The 23,223-nt window shown below is 38.9% G+C and overlaps 1 protein-coding gene across 1 annotated transcript in view; it reads left to right on the top strand.

Annotated features, from left to right (window-relative positions):
* Window positions 1-23,223, top strand: part of Arid2 (AT-rich interaction domain 2) — a 157,888-nt gene that overhangs the window by 129,138 nt on the left and 5,527 nt on the right. The window contains exons 16-20 of the mRNA XM_042677548.1: window positions 6,590-6,738; window positions 14,496-14,634; window positions 14,726-14,811; window positions 16,430-16,553; window positions 16,644-16,735. Of these exons, the coding sequence (XP_042533482.1) occupies window positions 6,590-6,738; window positions 14,496-14,634; window positions 14,726-14,811; window positions 16,430-16,553; window positions 16,644-16,735 (590 nt within the window). The remainder of the gene's footprint in view (window positions 1-6,589; window positions 6,739-14,495; window positions 14,635-14,725; window positions 14,812-16,429; window positions 16,554-16,643; window positions 16,736-23,223) is intronic.

The following is a 23,223-nucleotide window of genomic DNA, read 5'->3' as shown; positions in this document are numbered from 1 at the left end:
TGGAGTCTATGAAAACTCTAAATAATTATAATAGACCAAGACAAGTGAGAGGAAAACTCCATTGTTATGGAGTTGTTTCATTAACGTTTATTTTGTCTTCTTTGTCTTATGTATTATATATGATGATTGTATTCAATAATGATGGCTCAATAACTATGAGTGAATACTAATGTTATCTACAATTAAGACTATACTAGTGACTTTGTACTAAAACATTTTCTCATTTAGTCCTCACAACAGTCCTACTAGGTAAAAACCATCATTACTGCTTCAGAGATGAAAACTAAAAATACTAAATAACTCACCCAAGGTTACTAAATAATAAGAGATGGCACCAGGAATGAGCCCTGAGTATATATGAAATGATGTCTGATGAGCTCAACGAATTGTTGCTTTTCACTTCTATTTACAAGAAATTCTAAAAGCCCGTTATTATATTGCATTTTGATTATTTGACCTACTGCATATAGAATATTAGTACTGCTAGTTGTTTCAGGACATCAGTGTTAGAACTCTTGACACATTAGTCATATACAGGTAATTTAGGCCATTAAAAATATAGTTTCTAATCTAAAAAATGAGCATCAAACTAAGTATTCTCATCAGACAATGTAGATTACTTAAAACAGCTGCATTCTGTGTCCTGGGGTATGGTTCAATGGTAGAGCATGCCTAGTACCTGAATTTTAGCCCTATCATCACCACAGACAAAAGAGGAAATACATTTTTTTCCTTTAAAAAAAGAGGAAGAAACCGATGTGCTTCTAAAGTTAATGTTTTGCATAAAAATTTAAAATTGTTTTGTTTTTTTTTAAAGGCATGTAGCATGTGCGGTAACTGCAAAAAGTGACCATTAAAGACCAGGATTTATTCTTTTTCAGTGGTTCAGTGCTGGGACGGAACCCAGGACTTCATATGTACTAGGCATGTGCTCTCCACTGAGCTACATCTCCAAAGCCAGCAAAACCCGGGATTCTTGCGTCTGGCACTTACCACAGTGCCCATGACATAATTAGCCCTTTATTAATGGTGCCAGAATATTTTAAAGGTTAGACTGTTGGATCTTCTTAAGAGCCTGCTAATAGAAAACCATTTCTACTGATTCTATAAATTTCCTTATATACTCTACAAGTTACATTTTACACCTTGGCTTAATACTGTTCATTATTTGAATTGGTAGCCTAGAGGGAGCCAAAATAGACACGTTCAAATTGATTTGTCAGATGTATGGCACCTCTCATTCTCAGGAAGCAGCCACACTTGAAGATGCTCAGGGCTGGTATACTGTACTAGAACACAAGGAAGCGTTAACAAAAACTAAATGGCCAGCCTTCCTAGTACCATTATTCATTCATATTAATTTTGTTCTTCTTAATGTTATTAGTCAACTGTATTTCACTATAGAAAAAAATAACGTTTGAAGACAGTCTAAAGTAAGTTATATAACAAGATTTTGCTGGGCTGGGAATGTGGCTTAACAGTAGAGTGCTTGCCTAGCATAAGGCTTCAATTCCTTAGTACCACATAAACAGAAAAGGCCAGAAGTGGTGCTGTGGGTCAAGTGGAAGAGTACTAGCCTTGAGCACAGAGAGGCTCAAGGACAGCACCCAGGCTCTGAGTTCAAGCTCCAGGACTGGCCCCCAAAAAAGGATTTAGCTGGGCATTTTATATCAATAAAAAAGTTGGGTCTACTTCAAGGCAAATTTATTTGTTGCTGTTTAAGTCTGCTATATATGCTAGGTCAAGTGCAATATAGAATATAATTTCTATAGTCCTTTCCTTCTACTTTTTATGAATTAATACCTATGAATTAATACCTATTTGAGGGGAAAAACAAAAACCTGCCTAGATTAACATATTAAAAATAAAAATGAATGGAAAATGAAAGAGATTCACAAGTGTTTTTAAATTCTTTTTTTTTGGGGGGGGGGCTGAACTCTGGGCCTGGGCGCTGTCCCTCAGCTCTTCAGCTCAAGGCTAGCGCTCTACCACTTGAGCCACAGCACCACGTCCAGCTTTTTTCTTATGTGGTGCTGAGGAATCGAACCCAGGGCCTCGAGCATGCAAGGCAAGTGCTCTACCACTGAGCCACCTTCCCAGCCCCAACCTGTTTAAATTCTTGTATTTAATATTCAGAGTATTTTTATATAGTTTTGCCTCAGTTCCATGTTTTCAGTTGGTCTGAATGATTATTTATTCATTTGTTTTTATTTTTATTTTTGGTGCTAGTACTGGGGCTTGAACTACTTTGTGTTCTCAATTGGCATTTTAGCTCTGGCCCTGTACCATTTGCACTATATATCTGCTGCTGGCTTTTTGTAGGTAATTGGAGATAATCCCTTAAGGAGTTGACTGCGCAGGCTGGCTTAGAACCGTGATCTTCAGCTCAGCCAACTGAGTTGCTAGGATAATATAGGTGTGAGCTTGCCAGTGCCCAGCCCCCTGAATCACTTTCTTGATTTGGCTTTGTGTAACATTAAATATTACGTGTTGGGGTTTTTTTTTGTTTTTTGTGGTTTTTTTGGTGCCAGTCCTGAGCCTTGAATCCAGGTCCTGGACGCTGTCGCTGAGCTTTTTTGCTCAAGGCTAACGTTCTACCAGATGAGCTACAGCTACACTTCTGTCTTTTTTGTGATTAATTGGAGATGAGAGTTTCAAGGGCTTTCCTGCCCACGGTGGCTTTAAACTGAACTCCTCAGATCTCAGCCTCTTGAGTAGCTAGGATCACAGGTATGAGCCACCAGCACCCAACAATATTGATACCTTTGATGTCTTTCTTTCTTCAGTAAGCAGACTGTAGTTGTAGTTGCAAAGGGGCACTGTTTAGTCACAGGCTATAGGAAACTTTGTCAGAAACCACAATTTAGAATTTTAATGTTTTAAGACTCTATTGCTAAGATTTGTACATCACAAGCACATTATCATAACTAAGAAAGACATTACCACTAAACATACCTATTTGTATTTCTTTGGATTTTTACAAAATAGGGTAAATGTATTTTTGTTATCTAGATTTATACTCAGTAAGAGGAAAAACCTTGGTAGAGATTGAATATCCCTTATCCAAAATACTAGCAACCAAAAGTGGTTTAGAAGTTAAACTTCTTTCCAATTTTGGAATATTTGCATAATATAATGAGATGTTGAGTACAAGGTTTATATTTAAATACAAAATTCACTTCTAATATAGCCTACAGGTAATATTATATAATTTGTTAATCATTTTTTTTGCATAGGAACAACTTTACAGTATAGAAACTTGCACTTGTGGAATTAGGTTGGCACTCAAAAAATTTTCAGGTTTTGAACCAATTTAATTTTTAGATTTTTGGATTAGGGGTGTTTAGTCCATAGTTTAAGGAAGTGAAAGAAAGCAGGGGTACAAGTAGCTCATGCCTATAGTCCTAGCTACTCCTCAGGAGGCTGTGATGTAAGTAGTGGGGTTTGCAGCTACCCCAGCAGTAAAGTTTGTGAGACTCTTAACCAATTAACCACCAAAAAGCCAGAAATAGAGATTTGGCTCAAATGGTGGAGCACCAGCCTTGAGTGACAATGCCAAGGGAGAATGTGAGGTGTTGAGTTCAGCTCCCAGTACTGGCACGTTATAGGCTGAGGCCTGGTTCAAGTAAGTGATAAAGCACCAGTCGTGAATGAGCACACCAACAGAGTGTGACCCTTTACTTCAAGCCCTAGTATATTGATACACACACACACACACACACACACACACACACACACATCTATATATATGGAAGGAGCGAATAAAATGGGGAAATGGTAGAGCTATCAGTCTTAGGTACTATCTAATACATAAACCTCATGTCTAAAAATTGAAGTTCCCACATTCACAAGTTTTCCCCACCCCTCAGTAATGTCTGTACATTTAGATTAAGTGTAATCTCTGGTTTTGATTTTTGTTTTTTTCTGTTGATACTGGGGCTTGAAATCCAAGCCTCAGGTTATTGCTGGCTTTCTGCCAACTTGAGCCATGCCTCCACTTCCAGCTTTTTGCTAGTTAGTTGGAGGAAAGATTCTTGAAGATATGTCTGCCTACGCTGGATTCTAGCCACGGTCCTCAGATCTCCGCCTTGTGCGTAGCTAGGCTTGTGGCTCAGGCACAAGTAGCTCATCTCTTTTTCTTGAGTCAGGGTCTCACTGAGCAGTCTGAGGTAGCCTTGCACTCTCAGTCTCTCTCAGCCTTCTGAGAGCTAGCGTTACAGCTATGGCCTACTATACCTGATTCGCAAGTGTGATCCCTTTTATGTCACGTGTAGAACTAGGTTTACACCTAGTTCCCTACAGTGCTTTGAAAATCTCTCTCACGCGTCCTTTCAAATGCCCTTTTCCCATAGGCCAGCGTGGCTGTAGGGGTCACACCTGCCTCGTTCACCAGCCTCTCCCTTTGCCTGGCTCCACTCTCGCTTTTGAACTGTAGCTAAAATTGAACAGGGTATCTCATTATTGCTTTGAATTTCTTTTCACAAGACTAGATTATGACTGTAATTTTCTAACACATTGTATTTTTAAATTTTAGTCTTATTCCTGTTTTTAAAGTTTAATATTAGTGAGGTTTTAAGAGATCAATTCAGAGCATTATCTGTAGCATCTAGCATGTTAGGCATAGTTCAGTCTTGAAAAGATGACAAAAGAAATCAAGATGATAAGTTATCCTAAAAAATTTATAAGATTATAAAGGGTGTTAACAAAAAGTATTTTTTCTAAACATAAGGTATAACCTATGCTAGCAGTTTTAGTTCATTTTTAATTGCAGAAAAAGCGAGGATTCTTTCCTATCCTTTGTGTAATTTTTTATATCTGTTCATCCACTGAAGTTGTGCCTTCTCCATCTTGATTTTAGAAAACTTGTAATTTGAAAAATATTTAACTCTTAGTAAAGCAGAGCTGTGATACAAAATTCTAGCTGATTCTCGAGCAGTACAGTACTTGTGAAGCCCCAAGTGCAAGCTCCAGTACTACCAAAACAAAACAAAAAAGAAGTCTAATTTAGAAGCAGAGGACTGCCAGGCCAATGAAACACTTCATTTAACTGGTAGTAGTGGAGAGAACCAACAGTTTTATTCAGAGGAATATGATAACTATGACAAGTGTATTCTTCAATTAAAATGCAGGTGTATTTGTAGCTTCTTGCTCATTTTAAAAGACAACTACTTAAAAACACAACTGGAGAACACTGATCAAGTTTTGTTTTTGTTGTTTTAGCTTATGTTAGTTATACAGAGAGGGATTTAATTATAGTATTATATATAGCCTTATGTATGTCTGGTCTTTTAGTCTTACATTCTCAACAGCTTTAACTTAATGTTTGCCCCCCTCCCCTTTCCCAGTGTTACCTTATAAATGAACAAACATATCTCCTGTTTTCCCAAAGTTTTAATTTAAACAGTTCCTGAAACTAATGTGTTATTTCTTTGTGAGACAATATTATATTTTTCCTTGGAAATACTTCAAAGTATGCTACTTTTGAAAGTTGTTTTAACTTATGTTGTATGTATTAGGGATATTCAGAGAGAATGGGATAAGATATGGAAAAAAATATTGTGGCGTGGGCCAGTCTTGGTGCAGTCTGTATTCACAGCTCCCACTTGGGAGGTTGAGGCATGAGGATTTCAAGTTCATGGACCACATAGTCTAATCCTGCCCATCCCTCCCAAAAGAAAGAAAAGGTTGAAAACCATGCGTAAGTTATGTTTAAAAGACTTTGGCCTACAATTAGAATCCATTTACTAGTATTATCCATCAAAGGTATAATTAAGATGAGCGTGGTAGTACAGCTCTAGGGAGACAGGGCAGGAAGATCTTCAATTGTGGATAGCCTGAGCTATATGGTAAGTCTAAGGCCAGGCTAGACCTGCATAGCAGGAGCCTGTCTCAAAGAAAATCAAAGGCTCAAGGTAGCTTGTGCTAAAGAGCTCATCTGGTATGCGTAAGGCCACAAGTTTGAACCCAGCACTGCCTAAAAATAAGATTGTTAGACAGTAGTAAATTACTTGATATGATATTCTACTTGTGGTTGTAACAATTTTTGTGGGGGGAAGGGGGCTCATGTGTGTTGGTACCAGAGCTTGAACTGGGAGTTTTAACTTCTCGATCTACTTTCTTGTTCATAGTTGGCACTGTACCATTTGAGCCACTCCTTCACACCTGGCTAATTGGAGATGTAATCTGACAGACTTTTCTGTCTGACCTGGCTTTAAACCACAATCCCCCACATCTCAGCTTCCTGAGTAGCTAAGATTACAGGTGCAAGCCACTGGTGTCAGGTTTGAGTATAGCTGTCAATTTAATCATCTAGAATTTTATGCAAATATTGTGCCGTGTTACAGAAGGCATGCCAAGGACAGGACAGTCACATGTCCTTGATAATGGTCACAATAATCTATAGTCTTGCTCCTGTGGTTCCATATTAACTAGAGACTCATATTTAAATATTTTGAAGGAAATTGACTTAAAACTGCAAAATATGAATTTCCTTTTTGGATTGCAAAGCTCTTCTATCCAGCTTAAGACTGTGTATGAAATGCTGCTGTCAGCGTCGTGTCACACTCTCGGTCTTTGTGCTTTTCCTCAGAACACTCCTCTGCCACCTCCACCAGCTGTGCAAGTGCAGGGCCCGCCTAGCAGTTCCCAGCCGTCTCCACTCAGTGTGTCCGGTCAACATGCAGAGCCAGTGAGAAAACCCGGCCAGAACTTCATGTGTCTGTGGCAGTCTTGTAAAAAGTAAATGGCAGTTTTATTTGATATGCAAATGTATTCTTTGGTTGAGAATGCTTTCATATTTAAATTTGTCATAATGTATAGTTTCATGAAAATTTCCCTTGATATCACTAACTTAACAAAAATGTGTTTTGTGATCTAATGGCACTTTTAGCTAGGAATTTTATAGTAATGGTAGTAACATCGTCATTGCTTAATGGTTGGTTGATTGATTATGTGTTTGGCTATGAAAAAGAGATGGATTTTTAAAAGTAACTTGAACTTACTGGCAGGCAGAGAATCTTTGTATAGTAGAAGTTTGGAAGGAATCGTTTGTTAGGGAATGAATGACTTGTCTTAAATTTAAGTGGGAGATATTTACTCAAGGAGAATTGTGGAAAGAGCCATTCTAGCTCAGTTTACTAACTCTGAGACTGTGACTTTTATCTTAGAACATATTCTTCATGTCTTCATAGATATCAAACATTCCATTTCAATTATTCATGTTTTATCATAGACAATTATATTCCATGATAAAATTCATGAATAGATTTGTGATTAGCCTAAGGATTTGTGTAGCTTAGGGATTACTAATAGTATACAAAATTTCTTCAGCACAGTGGTTTATCAAACTTTAAATCTCAACTCAATCATGGAGTCATGAAATCATTTTAGTGTGACATAACCAGTGGATTATTTTTCTAAAAAAGAAGAATAAATTACAGAAAGAGAGAAAATATAGATACAGATACAGTTAGTAAGGGTAAGAATTGGTTCTAATCATATGTGCATATAAAACATTATATGTATATCTATTTGGTCATAGTATATAATCTATGTCAAAGAAGTTCTTTAGCTGCCTCATTATTTCCTCATTCATTTAGAAAATTAACTCTCCATTTCTTTCCTTCTTATCTGGTTACTTATCTTTTCTAATTTTGTATGTGTGAGGTGCTAGAGAAAGAATTCATGAGTTTGTACTTGTTAAGGAAGTACTCCATCCCTGGCTACACCCTTAGCCCTTCTTTCCTGGTGTCCTTTTAGTATATGTTGTAAATTAATCTGAAACTTCCTTACGGGTGTCCTTTTCTTTCTTTTATTCTTTTTCTCTGTTTTCTTCTCTCTCTCTCTCTCTCTCTCCCTCTCTCTCTCCCTCTTGCTCTCCCTCCCTCCCTTCTTCCCTTCCTTCCCTTTCCTTTTGAACTCAAGACCTCAGGCTCTCAAGGCATGCCCCCTACCATTTTATTTTTTCAGATAGCATCTCACTTTTCTTTCCCAGGCCAGCATGAACTTCAATCCTTCAATATTTTACTCAATACTCTTGGTTCGTATCTCTGTACCCAGTTTTTATTGCTTGAGGTGGGATCTTATTAAAACGTTCTTCTGAGGCAGGCCTTGGACTGCGGTGTTTCTGATCTCTACCTTTCAGATTGCTAGGATTATGAGCATGATACACTACCCTGGGTATTGGTGTCAAATATCCTTTTTCCATTTGTTTTGAGGTTTTATTTTCCAGTGGTAAATAGTAAGTAGCTGGCCAGTGTAGTTAGTCTACAGAAGCTCTCTATTTAAAAACCTTAAACTGCTTTAGAATAGGAGGTATAACTGTTACAGATGGAGTTGGTTGTTTTGTTTTTTTGCCAGTCTTAGGGCTTGAACTCCAGGCCCAGGCGCTGACCCTGAGCTTCTTTTGCTCAAGGCGAGTGCTCTACCACTTGAGCCGTGCCTCCACTTTTGGCTTTTTTTGTTTGTGTGGAACTGAGGAATTGAACCCGGGGCTTCATGTATGCTAGGTGAGCACTCTACCACTAAGCCATGTTCCCAGCCCTTTAGATGGAGTTCTTATAGTGTGTAGAGAAAAAAATATAAAACAGGTAGTAACCTAGTTGTGCACCTGATTACTAGGACCATGTCCTAGTAATGATGTACTTGGTCTTTTTAAGTAAGATTGAATAAGGCTTCTTAGAATTTCTCATTGTTCCAAGCCATAGTTTTTAAGTAGTACCTTGCTAATAGATTAAGTCAGATTCTGCAAATATTTATTAAGCAGACTATCAAGACCCCATGTGCTAAGAGCTCCAAATTCAGAGGTAAATCCCAGGCCACAGTGAGAATGATCATATCCCTGCATGCTCGCAAGTTCATGGAATTAAAAGCAATTTGGGAATGTACTTAATCTGGATTGTAACAACACTTGCTACTACATAGTCTTGTAGTTACAGTTCTCCTTCTCTATTTAATATGGTTTCTTCTGAGTCACTTGTTACATATGAGCAACTTGGTGTTTTCTATTCTAAATGTATAAATCTGAAACATAGGGACCGCACCCTTTAAATATCCCCCACCATACCACATTTGCATGCCCATGCAACAAACCACGATTCACTTCATTCAGTATTACAGATTCTTCCAATATCCAATCTTTGCATTTTTCCAGTGACCATTTGTTCATTTAGACATTGGGAATTCAAGATTCAAACATTGCCTCTAGATGATTAAGTTATAAATCCCTTTGGATATGTAGATTAAATCTCCATCTATCTCAACTTTTCCTTCCTAAATTTTTGTTGGAAAAAAACAGATAATTTGACCTTGTTCATCTGGAGTTTGCTTGATCAAATTCTGCTTTGATTTTTTTTTTTTTTTTTTTTTTTTCCGGTTGTGGGGCTTGAACTCTGGACCTGAGCACTGTCCCTCAACTCTTCAGCTCAAAACGAGCGCTCTACCACTTGAGCTATAGTGCCACTTCCAATTTTCTGGTGGTTTATTTGATATAAGAGTTTCACAGACTTTCCTGCCTGGGCTGGCTTTGAACCGCGATCTTCAGAGCTCAGCCTCCTGAATAGCTAGGATTACAGGTGTGAGCCACCTATTCCCAGCTTCTGCTTTGATTTTTATGAAGACCTCTTCCATTAAGAGATAGACACTACCTTGTCTCTTTCTGTCTTTCATTGAGGATCATTGCCTAGAACATAATTTCTTTAAGCACAAAAAGTATAAAAGGGGGCTGGGAAGGTGGCTCAGTGGTAGAGCGCTTGCCTTGCATGCCTGAGGCTCTGAGTTTAATTCCTCAGCACCACATAAGCAAAAAGAAAAAAGCCGGAAGTGGTGCTGTGGCTCAAGTGGTAGAGCGCTAGCCTTGAGCTGAAGAGCTGAGGGACAGCACCCAGGCCCAGAGTTCAGGCCCCACGACCAGACCTAAAAAAAAAAAAAAAGTATAAAAGGATCTCTTATTAAGTATTTAGGATTCTGACAAAATTCCTGGAGGAAAGGCAAAATAGACGCTTATTATTCCTCATTTATCAGTGTTTGTAGTAATGAGTTGTTCACTGACTCTCTGAAGATAGTCATGAGGTGTGGCTTTTGTAGGTTTTATTTGTGGTATCATGAACTGATTTAAAATGAGAACGTATCTGAGCTATTTTAACCCATTGCAAGAATCATACCCTTTGGGTATTCTAATTGTGCCATGTGGGGCTAGCAAAAGTCTTTTCAAGCCAATTTTCAAGTCTGTTTACATATGATCCTGACATATATTTGACAGTTTTCTGTTACACAAGATGGTTTGTTAATTGTTTTCTTTTTCTATTTTAATTTCATTTTGTACTGTTCCCTGACCCACAGCTGAAATCAGCTTTTCCTAAGGACCCCTAGGGTTTTTTGTTTTGTTTTTGTTTGGGTTGTGTTTTTTGCCAGTCCTTGGGCTTGAACTCAGGGCCTGGGCACTGTCTCTGAATGGCTTTTGCTCAAGGCTAGCACTCTACCACTTGAGCCACAGCACCACTTCCAGCTTTTTCTGTTTATGTGGTACTGAGGAATCGAACCCAGGGCTTCATGCATGCTAGGCAAACACTCAACCACTGAGCCACATTCTAGTTCTCTTAGAACAGAATGGGCAGGAAGTAGTCCAGGTACGAGGGGTTGCTTCTAAGGTGAAGTATTAATCCATAATCCATTTTCTGTTGTTATCACCACAGAGTGGTGAATTAATAAAGAAATGTATGTCTTACAGTTTGGGACACTGGAAAGTCCAAAGCCAAGAGTTCACACCTAATGAGTCCCAAGACAGCCCAGGAAGCCAGAAGTAGAGCTATAGCTCAAATGTTATGGAACCAGCCTTGAGAAGAGGAAGGGAAGAGGAGAGAGAGAGAGGAAGAGAAATGAGAGAGGGGGGTGGTTAGAAGAAGAGAGAAGAGAGATCTGACGATATAGTTTGAAGCCATCCCAGACCGGAAAGTCTGTGAGACTCACGTCCAGTTAACCAACAGAAAATGGGGAGTGGAGCTGTGCCTTCAATGGTAGAGTGCTAGACTTAAGCAGATAAGCTCAGGGGCAGTGCCCAGGCCTGCCTGGAGTTCAAGACCCAGGTCTGGTATCAAAAAAAAAAAAAAAAAAAAAGCTGCATTCTACCTTGTAAAATATTTAAATTTGAAAATTATCCTTCTAAAAGGATAGGTGTAGTTTTCAGTGTATATACCCCCCAAACCTTTTTCAAATACAACTGTATTTTGTTTTTTTATTTTAAACTTTGATATTCATTGATGGAGAGTGTATGCTTAAATTTTAATGTCAACAGATGGATCTCTCCTCATACTTTATACTGAGTACCAAGAATTCTTTTTTACCAATGTGAAAGGTTTTACAATATAAATATTTAATCTATATTGGTAAATAGATCTGCTTATTCTTCTTTGACAGGACTTCTCTTGAATTATGAAGACATTTATTTCCATAAATATAATGTTTCTGTACTGTAATTTTGTTTAATAGTATATCATTTTAATGTATAATCAGGGTTTGGTTTTGTTGTTTGTTATTACAAATATAAGTAGCTGTAGTGAGCAATTTTGTCCAAATAGTTTCTACAAATATTTTAGTTATAAAAGTCTACATTAAAAGTTCTGGGTCAATAATATACTTTTTGAAAAAAATTAAATAGCCAGACACTGGTGGCTTACACTTGTAATTCTAGCTACTCAGGAGTCTGAGATCCAAGGATCACGGTTCAAAGCCAGCCAAGGCAGAAAAGTCTTTGTGAGACTCTTATCTCCAATTAACCACTCAAAACCAGAAGTGGAGTTGTGGCTCAAAGTGGTAGAGTGCTAGTCTTGAGCAAAAGAGTTCAGGGACAATGCCCAGGCCCCAAGTTCAAGCCCCACAACTGACAATAAATACATACATACATACATACATACACATAAATAAACTGAGAGATAACTATCCAAAAATGTTAACATGAACGTCTAACAATAAAGTATGAAAACACTCGTTTTTCTAATAGCTAGTACTATAAATACTAGGGAAATGTTTGCCAATCAATTCAAAAAGGACCTTTTCAATTTTTATTTTTATTTTTAGCAATCATTTTTTAAAATGGGCTTTTTAGAGTAGTTTTTGGTTGATAGCAAAATTTAATAGAAAGTACAGAGTTCTATAGATAGATAATAGATAGATATTCTCAAATGTACAATTTTCTGCACTTACTAACATCTGTATTGTAGTGGTATTGTATTATAATTGATGAATCTAGGAATTGGTAGATACATAATTGGGTCTTATTTTCTCCTTATTTTTTGTGCCAGTCCTACGCCTTGAACTCAGGGCCTTGGGTGTTTGAGCTTTTTTGCTCAAGATTAGCACTCTTCCATTTGTGCTACAGCTTCACTTTTGGCTTTTGGGTGGTAATTGCAGAGAGGAGTCTCATGGACTTTCCTGCCTAGGTTGGCTTTGAACTGCTATCTTCAGATCTCAGTCTCCTGAGTAACTAGGATTATAGGCATGTGCCACCTGGCTAGAAATTTTCTTTTTATTTACAAATTTGTACTTGTGTTCAGGAGATGTAAAATAAGATTTTTTCCACAAAACTTAGGCAAAGCTAAGTTTGAAGCAACTTTTATATGAGGTATTTTCTTCTTTTAAAAGACATTTAAGTAGGGGCTGGGAAGGTGGCTCAGCTGTAGAGTACTTGCCTCCCATGCATGAGGCCTTGGGTTCGATTCTTCAGCACAAATAAACAGAAAAGGCTGAAAGTGACACTGTGGCTCAAGTGGTAGAGCGCTAGCCTTGAGCTGAAGAGCTGAGGGACAGCGCCCAGCTCCCCCCCTCCCCCCAAAAAAAAGACATTTAAGTAGGAAATTTCCCTAGGGAAGTTTTAGTTTTCCTCATAAAAGGAGGCAAGCTGACTAATAAAGGGCATCAGTTATCAGAGCTATTGTTTAGTATAATAAAACTCCACATGTATTTATTTCATAGGAAGAAACTTCAGTACTGAAAATTAAGAGAAATTTAAAAACTTAAAATGTCCCAATTATAGTTTTACAATGAATTTTGGTAGCTACTCCTCTCAGTAAATATGAATGGAAATAGATAATATATGGGTTTTTTTGGAGGGTTATGTTTGTTTTGTGCCAGACCTACACTTGAACTCGATGTCTGAACGCTGTCCCCAGCACTACTTCTGGCTTTTTTGCTCTTAGAGATAAGAGTCCCAGGGACTTTCCTGTCTAGGCTGAATTCAAACTGGGATATTCAGATCTCAGCCTTCTGAGTAGATAGGACTATAGGCGTGAGCCACCAATGATGATCTTTGTTTTTAATAGTGTCTTTCATAATTCAGCATTTTCTTTTCTGATTAGATTTTATCTTAAATATATAGATCATTTCCTGAAATAATTAATCTGAAGTGTTAGCCACTATGGAGATGTTTATTTGTAGATATGTTTATTTGATAGCCATAAAAAATTAACTCAAGTTATCTCTACCATAAACTTGATGAAGGCATTTACTACACACATATTCATGTTACTAATTAGAAATTGAAGCCTCTTAAAACATTCTTTGCTGTCTGGATTCTGGTTTTGCTTCTTGTTGCCCTGCTAATGAAGTTGAATAGTATTCGATATTAGTAGTCCTTTGCCATTCAGTAGTCCTTACCCATTCAGACATTTGTGTTGGTAAGCCTGGTGAATAGGATGTGATGTTGGAGAAATGAGAGATGTATTTTCTTAAATAGAAGTGGAAATATAAACATGGACTCAGCTAAGAATATAAATTGGCCAGAACATGCTGAATTTATGACGTCAGGCTGGATATGTTAAAGTAGTTATATGTCATGAAACTTAATAAATGCTTAAACAATTTCTTAAAGTACACTTGAGTGTGGTATTTGTTTATGAGATAATGTTCTATTGTATTTTAAAATATTTATTTTCAGCAGATTCCCAGTCAACCTTCAGTAAAAGTAGGGAATTAGGTAGGAAGGATAATAATAACCTTAAGGAAGTAACTAGAAGTCTTCAGTGTGGTTGAATAATTCAGCTTGGAAATAGAAGCTGAGAATTTTTGAAATGTGACTTAAGTGAAATGAATTAGAGATTGGTTTGCCCTGTTTTACTTCATAAACCTTGCAAAGAGAAATATCACTGGAATCCAGACAGCATCGAATGCATTGAAAGACTTGAGAGGGCTGAGAATGTAGCATGGCGATCTGGCACTTGCCTGGCACACTCCACGCCCTGGATCCCAGCACCCCCGTGCATGCCACCCCTGAAGGTGTGGTAAATTTCTAAGTAGTAACTTCAACATTTGTATAGTCAATATCTCTTCAAGGCAAGCACTCTACCCCTTGAGCCACAGCACCACTTACAGTCAATATCTCTATGAAGTCTGTGTTAGAGATCTCTAAGGACTTGATTTGGGAAGCTAGACTATAAAATGGACAATGCGTATTGAGGATTCTAAGTTTTATATTCTAACGGAACTGTCAACTTCTGTGTTTGCAGGTGGTTTCAGACACCTTCACAGGTTTTCTACCATGCAGCTACTGAACATGGAGGAAAAGACGTGTACCCAGGGCAGTGTCTTTGGGAAGGCTGTGAGCCTTTTCAGCGGCAGCGGTTTTCTTTTATTACACACTTACAGGTACCCTTCCTTACCATGATTTGCTTACTGCCTCTTCTGGTTGCCTTAAAGGTACTGATGTGTGTTCTTTTCCCCGGACTTTCTCCAAAAGGATAAACACTGTTCAAAGGATGCCCTGCTTGCGGGATTAAAACAAGATGAACCAGGACAAGCAGGAAATCAGAAATCTTCTACCAAGTAAGGAAAATGAGCTTACTTGCTCTTGTACATGAAAAGCAAATAGTCCAGGTCTGAGGGTGTCGCTCTGTGGTAAAGGGTTGGCCTCACGTGTGCAAGGCCTTGGATTCCATCCCACACAGGACCAAAAACATGGAAAAGGAAACTAGACAGAACTCAAACAGTGAAAGGCGGTGTCACATTTGGGGAAAATGCATAATCTGGATTCTGATAGGGCCATGTTCAGATGACTTCAGGAATGTGGTTTCTAAGGTACTTTGTAGCTTTAACAGTTTGATTTTACTTGTAGACAAGTTATTGGGATGGCAAGTAATCTGAAAAATTTTTTGTAATGGAAGTGTTATATATGGTTTTGGGTGGGGGGGCTGTTATTTTTTGTTTTTGTTTCTAGCCACTACCAGGATTTGAATTCAGAGCCTCACACTTGCTCTGTTTGTTAGCTCTACCAACTTGAGCCATGTCTCCAGTTCTGCCTTTTGCTAGTTATTTTGGAGGTGGAGTCTTACGGACTTTGCTGCCTGGGGTTGCTTCAAGCCATGACCCTCCTGACTCAGCCTCCTGAGAATACAGATGCCAGCCATTCGTACTCAGCTTGGTTCTTTGTTTTTTTGTTTTTGTTTAAGAGGATAAGCATGTGTTTCATAATGACAAAGAATTTCTTTCTATATCTGCATATATATACATATATAAATATCTACATCTGTTTATATTTAAACAAATGCATATATACTGGTTTACATTTAGATTGTTTTCATTTTATACTTTCTAATGTTCAAAATTGGTTTACTTATGTAAAAGAGTGTCAGAGCTTTCACTTTATACTTAAGAAGATTGAAAGTCCATCTTTCACAGAGCATGCACAATACTGGCACAGAGATCTGGTTGGCTGGACAATCCCCAGGAGTTTGAATCTGTTCTATATAACACTACCTCTACTTCATAAAGAACAGTAGCACTAGATTGAAATTAGTAAATAAAGATGAAAACAAGTTATATAAGAAAACAATCATTTGATATGTAGTGTTTAACATAACTCACATTAGACTGTCTTCTACTGGATGATCTAGGCTAGTACATTCTTAGGAAATAATTTTTACTCCTAGGTGCTGTTTTAAAAATAACTCACAGCTCAAATTGTAGACTATTTTCCTCTTAATAAATACCTTCACATTATATTCAAAGGTAGGAACTCTGTATTTCTTTTTATTGCCTACTTTGGCTCAGCATAGTGACTAAAGCTAGCACATCTTGGCGCATCTGTTTGTTTTCAAGGCGGTAGGTTGAGCTGTGGCGGTGCATGCATGCTATCCCAGCATTCCAGAAGTTGAGGCAGGAGGATAGCCAGTTTGAAGCCAGCCCAACCTATAGCGTGAGACCTTACCTCAAAACAGCAACAAATATTTGATAGATTGAAAAATAAAAGCCCCGAAACCTCATCTTGAGAGTAAGAGTCTTTTACCTAGGCTTGTAACTCAAAGTGTAAATCTTAACGTTTGAGCATAGCATCTTCTATTTACCATGTATCTCGAACTTGACAAGCGGCCCCGTGACTGCCGGGTCACTCTAGGAGCCTGTCTGCAGCATGGTGATAACGCAGAGGTTTCTCTAATCACTTCAGGCCACCGGCTGTAGGGGGCGCAGGCTCCACCCCGAGGGCACAGAAGGCCATTGTGAACCATCCCAGTGCCGCCCTCATGGCTCTCAGGAGAGGATCGAGGAACCTTGTCTTTCGGGATTTCACAGTAAGTGTGCCTTGAGAGCTTCCTCTGGGGAGATGTGAGCCTTGTGTGATTTAGATCTTTATTCTTTTTTTTTTGCATTCTTCTTTTAAGGATGAAAAAGAGGGACCAATAACTAAACACATCCGACTAACAGCTGCCTTAATACTAAAAAATATTGGTAAATACTCAGAATGTGGTCGCAGGTAAGTAGTCTGTTTTAAATTTGCTCCCAAAGTAAAATTATTTTTTATATATTTTATTGTAAAGCTTCTGCACAGAGGGGTTACAGTTACATGAGTAAGCTAATGAGTCCATTTCCTATCCAGCATTGTTACCTCCTCCTTTGTTTGTCCCCTACCATCCCTTCCCTCCCCACAAAGTAAAATTATTTTACTTTTACATGTAAGTTAATAAAATTAGGCATCTTCTTCATTTACTTAACTGAGTTTTCTACTCAATTTTGTGAATATGATGACCAAAAGCTTATTCTGTGGTCAGGCCATCATAATATTCTAAAAGTGGAAAACAAAGTTAATACAAATTTTAGCTTGTTTTATTAAGTTGCATTTCTTGCTGGCCATCAAAATGATAACAAAAGTACCTCTACTGAAGTGAAAACTTGTTTCATTAGAAAAAGAAAGCAGTTAGCCATTTGAATCCTGTAGAATCATGATGAAATTCAGTTTGACAGTGATTTTAATGAAATTGTCCAAGTCATAGATGCTGCTAAGATTCTCTGTAATAGGCTAAACTTTTAATGTTACTTTCTCAAGCAAGAGAGTAACCCCCAGGATTTCTTAATCCTCGAGAGAACACCTCTGGAACATCTGTGATGCCTCCTCAGCTTTGTCTCCTAACCGGGGACCTTTCCCGTCTCTTAGCCAATGTCAGCTGACAGTCTTGGACTCCCTACCTAAGAAGCTGTTGTTTGGCTATTGTGAGCTTGTGGTGGTGGTGGTAGTCATGGGCCTTGAACTCTGGGCTGGGGCACTATTCCTGAGCTCTTTTGCTCAAGTCTAGCACCCTACCACTTTGAGCCACAGCTCCACTTCCGGTTTTCTTATGGTTAATTAAAGAGTCTCATGGCCTTTCCTGCCCTGGCTGGCTTTGAACCTTAGTCCTCAGATCTCAGCCTGCTGAGTAGTTAGGATTACAAGTGTGAGCCTCTAGCACCCAGCTAACTTCTACATTCACTGTCTCCCAGTCTTTTTCTGTAGCTCACCTTTTAAGAATTCCTTCTGAGTATGCCTAAATCTACCTTAGTTGTTCCTCTTACTTCTGTCTGACTATGTTTTGGGTCTTTTAGAATAATAGTATAAGTGCACTGAATATTCTTGTGAGTGTGTGTGTGTGTGTGTGCGTGTGCATGCACACGCCAATATTGGGGCTAGAAATGAGCATTGTGATCTCGTTTGACTTTTTCACTCAAGATTGGCACATTTCCACTTGAACTGTACCTCTACTTTTGGCTTTTTGTTGGTTAATTGGAGACAAGAGGCCTATGGACTTTTCTGCCCAGGGTTGTTTTGAACCAAGATCCTCAGATCTCAGCCTCCTGAGTAGCTAGGGTTACAGGTGTAAGCCACCAAGCACACAGCTATTGACAATCCTTAAAGATGAACAGGAATTTTTCAGTGCTAGAAATCAAACCCAGAACCTACACATGATAGGCCAGAAAAAGCCGTAATGCCTGAGGTTTTCAGGAAAAAAAAAAAAAAAATATCAAGGCTTGGTAACTATGTGGTAATCCTGTTGTTTTCCTATTTCTTCCCTGGTGTTATTTCTTCTACTTTGCTCATTCTATCTCCCAGCTCACTCCTCCTTCTGCTCCTGACCAAGCGCGGCCTTCCGTGTCACACCTTTACGCTGCTGTTCCACGGCCGCGCTCCTCGCTCTGCCTCAAGTTCTCTTTCTGTGTTCTCCACATATTCAGTATCTGTTACTTTTCAGATTCATCTCCTATGCAGAGCATTCCCTAGGCTATGTCTCCCTTCTCCTATGGTTTTGTGCTTTGTTTTACTTGTTCTTTATTTTCTTACTCTTTTTATTTTCTTTCTTTTCTTACTCGTTACTTTTTTCTTTATTTTACTTGTTCTTTATTTTTTTTCTTTTTCTTTTATTTATTTTTAATTGTGAAAATACCAGAGAGGTTACAATTCCATGGGCAAGGTAATGAGTCCATTTCCTGTTCTTTATTTTCATACATGTCTGTCATATAAAATCTAATCTTATTGCTTCATAGATAATTTTCATTTGAGTATTCTCTCTGCTGAACTGTGTACAAAGGCATCCTTATCACTTGACCACTGGCAAGCATCATGCCCAAATGTATCATCCGTCATCTCTGTACACACTTCATCCTTGAAAACTCAGCTCCAGAGTTTTGTCTTCCTGTCCTGGCATCTTCTTCACCCCTCTGACCTGATTTGTGGTGTATTTCCTGCTTCCCCTGTGGCACATGCTACCACCTCTCATGGTGCGCTCTTTGAAGGGAACAAGCAGATTGAAGGTCTCTTTTTATCAGTGGATTTATGGTGCCCACAGTGCTGTTTAGAATGTAATAATCACTAAGTATTTGATTGATGGGCAGACAGGAAATGAAGGCTGACAAATTCACTTTATGCTAGAATTCTGATCTAGAATTCTGATCTATATTATATGAGAGCTCTCAAAATAACTTTGTAACTTTCCTAGGATCATTTCTTCACACTCAAAGTGCACATCCTTAGGCTTCTAGAAACCATCTTATGTATGCAGTTCCAATAAATTATTGAACCAAAACTTTTCACTTTACATTTTTCTTTTTATATTTTATACTTTTATTTATAAATGCTTAAGTCTTCAAAATGCCTTCTAGCCTCTTCTGTTCCTATGATCTTAGAATAGAGGCATTATAAGGATTAAAACAATCCATTAGCTAGATGTGGTACACAAACACCCCATAATCCCAGCACTCATGAGCCAAGGCAGGAAGAGGATCACAGATTTGAGGGCAGTAGGCTCTGTGTTTAACAGAAAAAAGACTGGAAGAAGAAGACCCAGGAGCCTGGCATCTTCTAATAACTCCCTGCCTGTACTGTACTTGGGAGATGAAGATCAGTGGGACTGTGGTTTGAGGTAGGCCACCTCTCCCCACCCCCCCCCCCCCACCCCCACCCAGTCTAATCATGAGCTTCATGTGGTAGTGTAGCCTTGTCCTCTCTGCTACATGGGAGGAGGTTGGCAGTGGAGGGTAGTGATGTAGGCCAGCCTAGGAAAAAAATGTAGACCCTAAGAAGTGCACACACACACACACACACACACACACACACACACACACACACACACACAAACTGAAAGTGAGGATAGATACATTTAGTGGAGGGTAGTGATGTAGGCCAGCCTAGGAAAAAAATGTAGACCCTAAGAAGTGCACACACACACACACACACACACACACACACACACACACACAAACTGAAAGTGAGGATAGATACATTTATACCCTAACAGTATTATTAATAGTAGCCAGCCATGTGGTGGAAACAAGTGAAAAGTGTCCGTTAATAAATGGATAGAGCCAGGCACCACTGGCTCACGCCTGTAATCCTACCTACTCAGGAGGCCGAGATCTGAAGATCGCAGGTCAAACCTAGCCTGGGCAGGAAAGGCCATGAGACTCTTATCTCCAATTAACTACCAGAAAACCAGAAGTGGCATTGTGGCTCAAGTGGTAGAGCACTAGCCTTGAGCTGAGCTCAGGGACAGCACCCAGCCCTGTGACTGATAACAACAACAACAATAATAATAATAATAATAAGTGGATAGAGGAACAAAATGTAAGAGACACATATAATGGAGTATTACTCAGCCAGAAAAAGTAAAATTCTGACTAAGTGAAATAAAAAGGTTAAGTATTCCCCTTTCACAAATACCTATCAAAAGTTCAATGCCTACAGAACTTTCCCAGAGGCCTAGGGGAGCGAAAGAATGAGAATTTTTTGTTTAGTGAATAGAAAACAGTCTTTTATGAGATGCTGCAAATGTCTGGAGATGGTTAGTGATTACACATCCCCAGCAGGATGAATACACTTGATGCCACTGAGCTGAATACTTTAAAATGATACATTTTACATTATTCAGTTATTGCTATCAGGTTAAAAAAAAAAAACCACTGTGGAGGAATAAACTAGAATGCTTGGAATACAGACTTCATTGTTATACTACAATTACTTGATTCATGATTTCCTTCTCATCAACTGACTTCTATTACAAACAGGCTGCCTTTCAACACATTTCAGATTTTCAATTGATCACTTCAGTTGAGCACATTACTTTTACCTTGTGTTGTAGGAACTGTGTGCGCATGCACATGTACATGCATGCTTGAACTTAGGGCCTTGTATTGTCACTTGGCTTTTTTTCTCAAAGCTGGCAATCTACCACTTGAACCACAGCTCCACTTCGGGCTTAGTTTGCTGGTTAATAGGAGATAAGAGTCTCCCACAGTTTCCTGCCCTGGCTGACTTCACACCTTAACCTTACTCAAATCTCTCCTGAGTAACTAGAATTATGGGCAAGAGCCACAGGTGCCCAGCACCACCGTCTGTTTTTGGGGGGAGGCTCTGGCAATCCAGTTTTGGTTCCTGTCTAACTTTATCTTAGTACTCATTGGTGCTCTCTTTAGCCCTCCCTCCTTCCCTCCTCTCCTGTCTCTTGTTAAGCATGTTTCTATACTTAATTTCAATGAGGTCCACTTTTTTTTTTTTTTTCTAGTATTTCAAATATCTGGTGGCTTAATCTTGAGCCAAGCCTGCAGGTCTCGGTTTTTGCTGGTCCCTCAGATTTGTCTGGCTGGGCTGGCTCCAAACCATAATCCTCAGATCACAGCCTCCTGAGTAGCTAATATTGGTTTGAGCCACCAGTGCTGAGCTAAGATCCATATTCTGTTTTGCAGGGGAACAGCCAATCATGTAATGATTTAAACATAACTGATGATAGCACAGAAGGACTGAGAGCTTTCTGCGTAACTGAGCTTTTAATGCAAATGTTTTCATTTTTGAACTTACTTTTGATTGTGTTTACTTAGTATATTTTTGGGGCTTGGTCGAAACCACCTGCAGTACACCTGTGAATAAGGCAGGCTCACTGTTACACGTAGGTTTTATTTTTAGTTTGATCTTGGGGTTTTCTCCTTGCTTGGCTGGTGCTCTACCACTTGAGCCACACCTTCAACCCAACTATTTGCTGGGTATTTTGAAGGTGGAGTCTCATGGAATTTTCTGCCTGGCTGGGCTTCAAACTTCAATCCTCTGGGATTCAGCCTCCAGAGTAGCTAGAATTAGCGTGAGCCACTCAACTGGCTTCACTGTTTTATGAAAAAGAAAACTAAAACCAAGTGGACAAGTGGAGAATGGCAGCTAATATACACTTCGTTTCTGCCTAGGATGAAGAAAGTATTGTATAAATGATTGTGAGGGTGGTTTCACAGTCCTGTGAATGTACCAAAACCCATGAGATTGTATATTTTACATGGGTGACTTCTATGTTAAATTGTATAAATGTCTCAATAAATGTTTAAAGAGGTAAAATTTTTTAAATCAAATAATACTAAAAAATTTATCACCAAATATATGTGTTCAGCCCCTCCTACATGCTTCAAGTGGGCAACTTTTACCCATCGAGCAAATTCTTCTGGTCTTTGCCTCTGTATCTCTCAGTAACATGCCTCAGTTACTCCTCTCTCCTTTTCTCAGTGTGGGAATAGAATCCATTCCTCACACTTGCTAAACAAGCTTGTACCCCAACCCAGCTCTTACTCTTTACTCTTGATACTTTAGCTGGACACAAAATTCTCGTTTAAAAAAAAATCATTTTTAGCCGGGCGCTGGTGGCTCACACCTGTAACCCTAGCTACTCAGGAGGCTGAGATCAAAGCCACCCCGGCCAGGAAAGTCTGTGAGACTCTTATCTCCAGTAAACCACTAGACAACCAGAAGTGGCACTGTGGCTCAAGTGGTAGAGCGATGGCCTTGAGCTGAAGAGCTGAGGGACAGCGCCCAGGCCCAGAGTTCAAGCCCCACAACTGACCAAAAAAAAAAAAAAAAAAAATCATTTACCTTTGAAAGGCACAGGGCTATTGCTCCATTTTCTTCTAGGATCTAGTTTTGCTTTTGAGCGAGTTAGTGACCCTCTTGGTCCCATGTCTTCATGTGTAACCTAGTTTCCCCCTCTGGAAGCCTCTACAGCCTTTTTATTTCTCATACTTTGAAGTTTTATACAGATTATTTTTTCCTTTAACTGATGCAAAAATCATACAAATTGCCAAGTGTTGGTGGTTCAGACCTGTAACCCTAGCTCTTCAGGAGGCTAAGACCCAAAGGATTGAGGTTCAAGCCAGCCAGCCCTGAAAACTCTCTGAGATGTCATCTCCAATTAACTAGCAAAATGCTGAACTGGAGGTGGCTCAAATGGTGGAGCACCAGCCATGAGTGAAAAGGCTGAGCAGTAGCTCTAGGTCCTGCATTTAAGCCCTGGTATTAGGACAAAGAGAAAAGAAGATTGCAGTGCACATGATATTTCAATACATGTGCAATGTTTATATTGGGCTACACATATCTACTACCATTTTCCTTCCTTTAAAATGAATAGATTGAGAATACTTTAAATTTAGAATTTACATTTAAAATGTTAAAAATAGGCAGTAGTCACC

The sequence above is a fragment of the Dipodomys spectabilis genome, unplaced genomic scaffold (genome assembly GCF_019054845.1).
Source record: "Dipodomys spectabilis isolate Male_0828 unplaced genomic scaffold, ASM1905484v1 ptg000039l, whole genome shotgun sequence".
NCBI classification, from domain to species: Eukaryota; Metazoa; Chordata; class Mammalia; order Rodentia; family Heteromyidae; genus Dipodomys; species Dipodomys spectabilis.
Note: the sequence above shows the minus strand (reverse complement) of the source record. Positions and strands in the feature narration are given on the sequence as shown.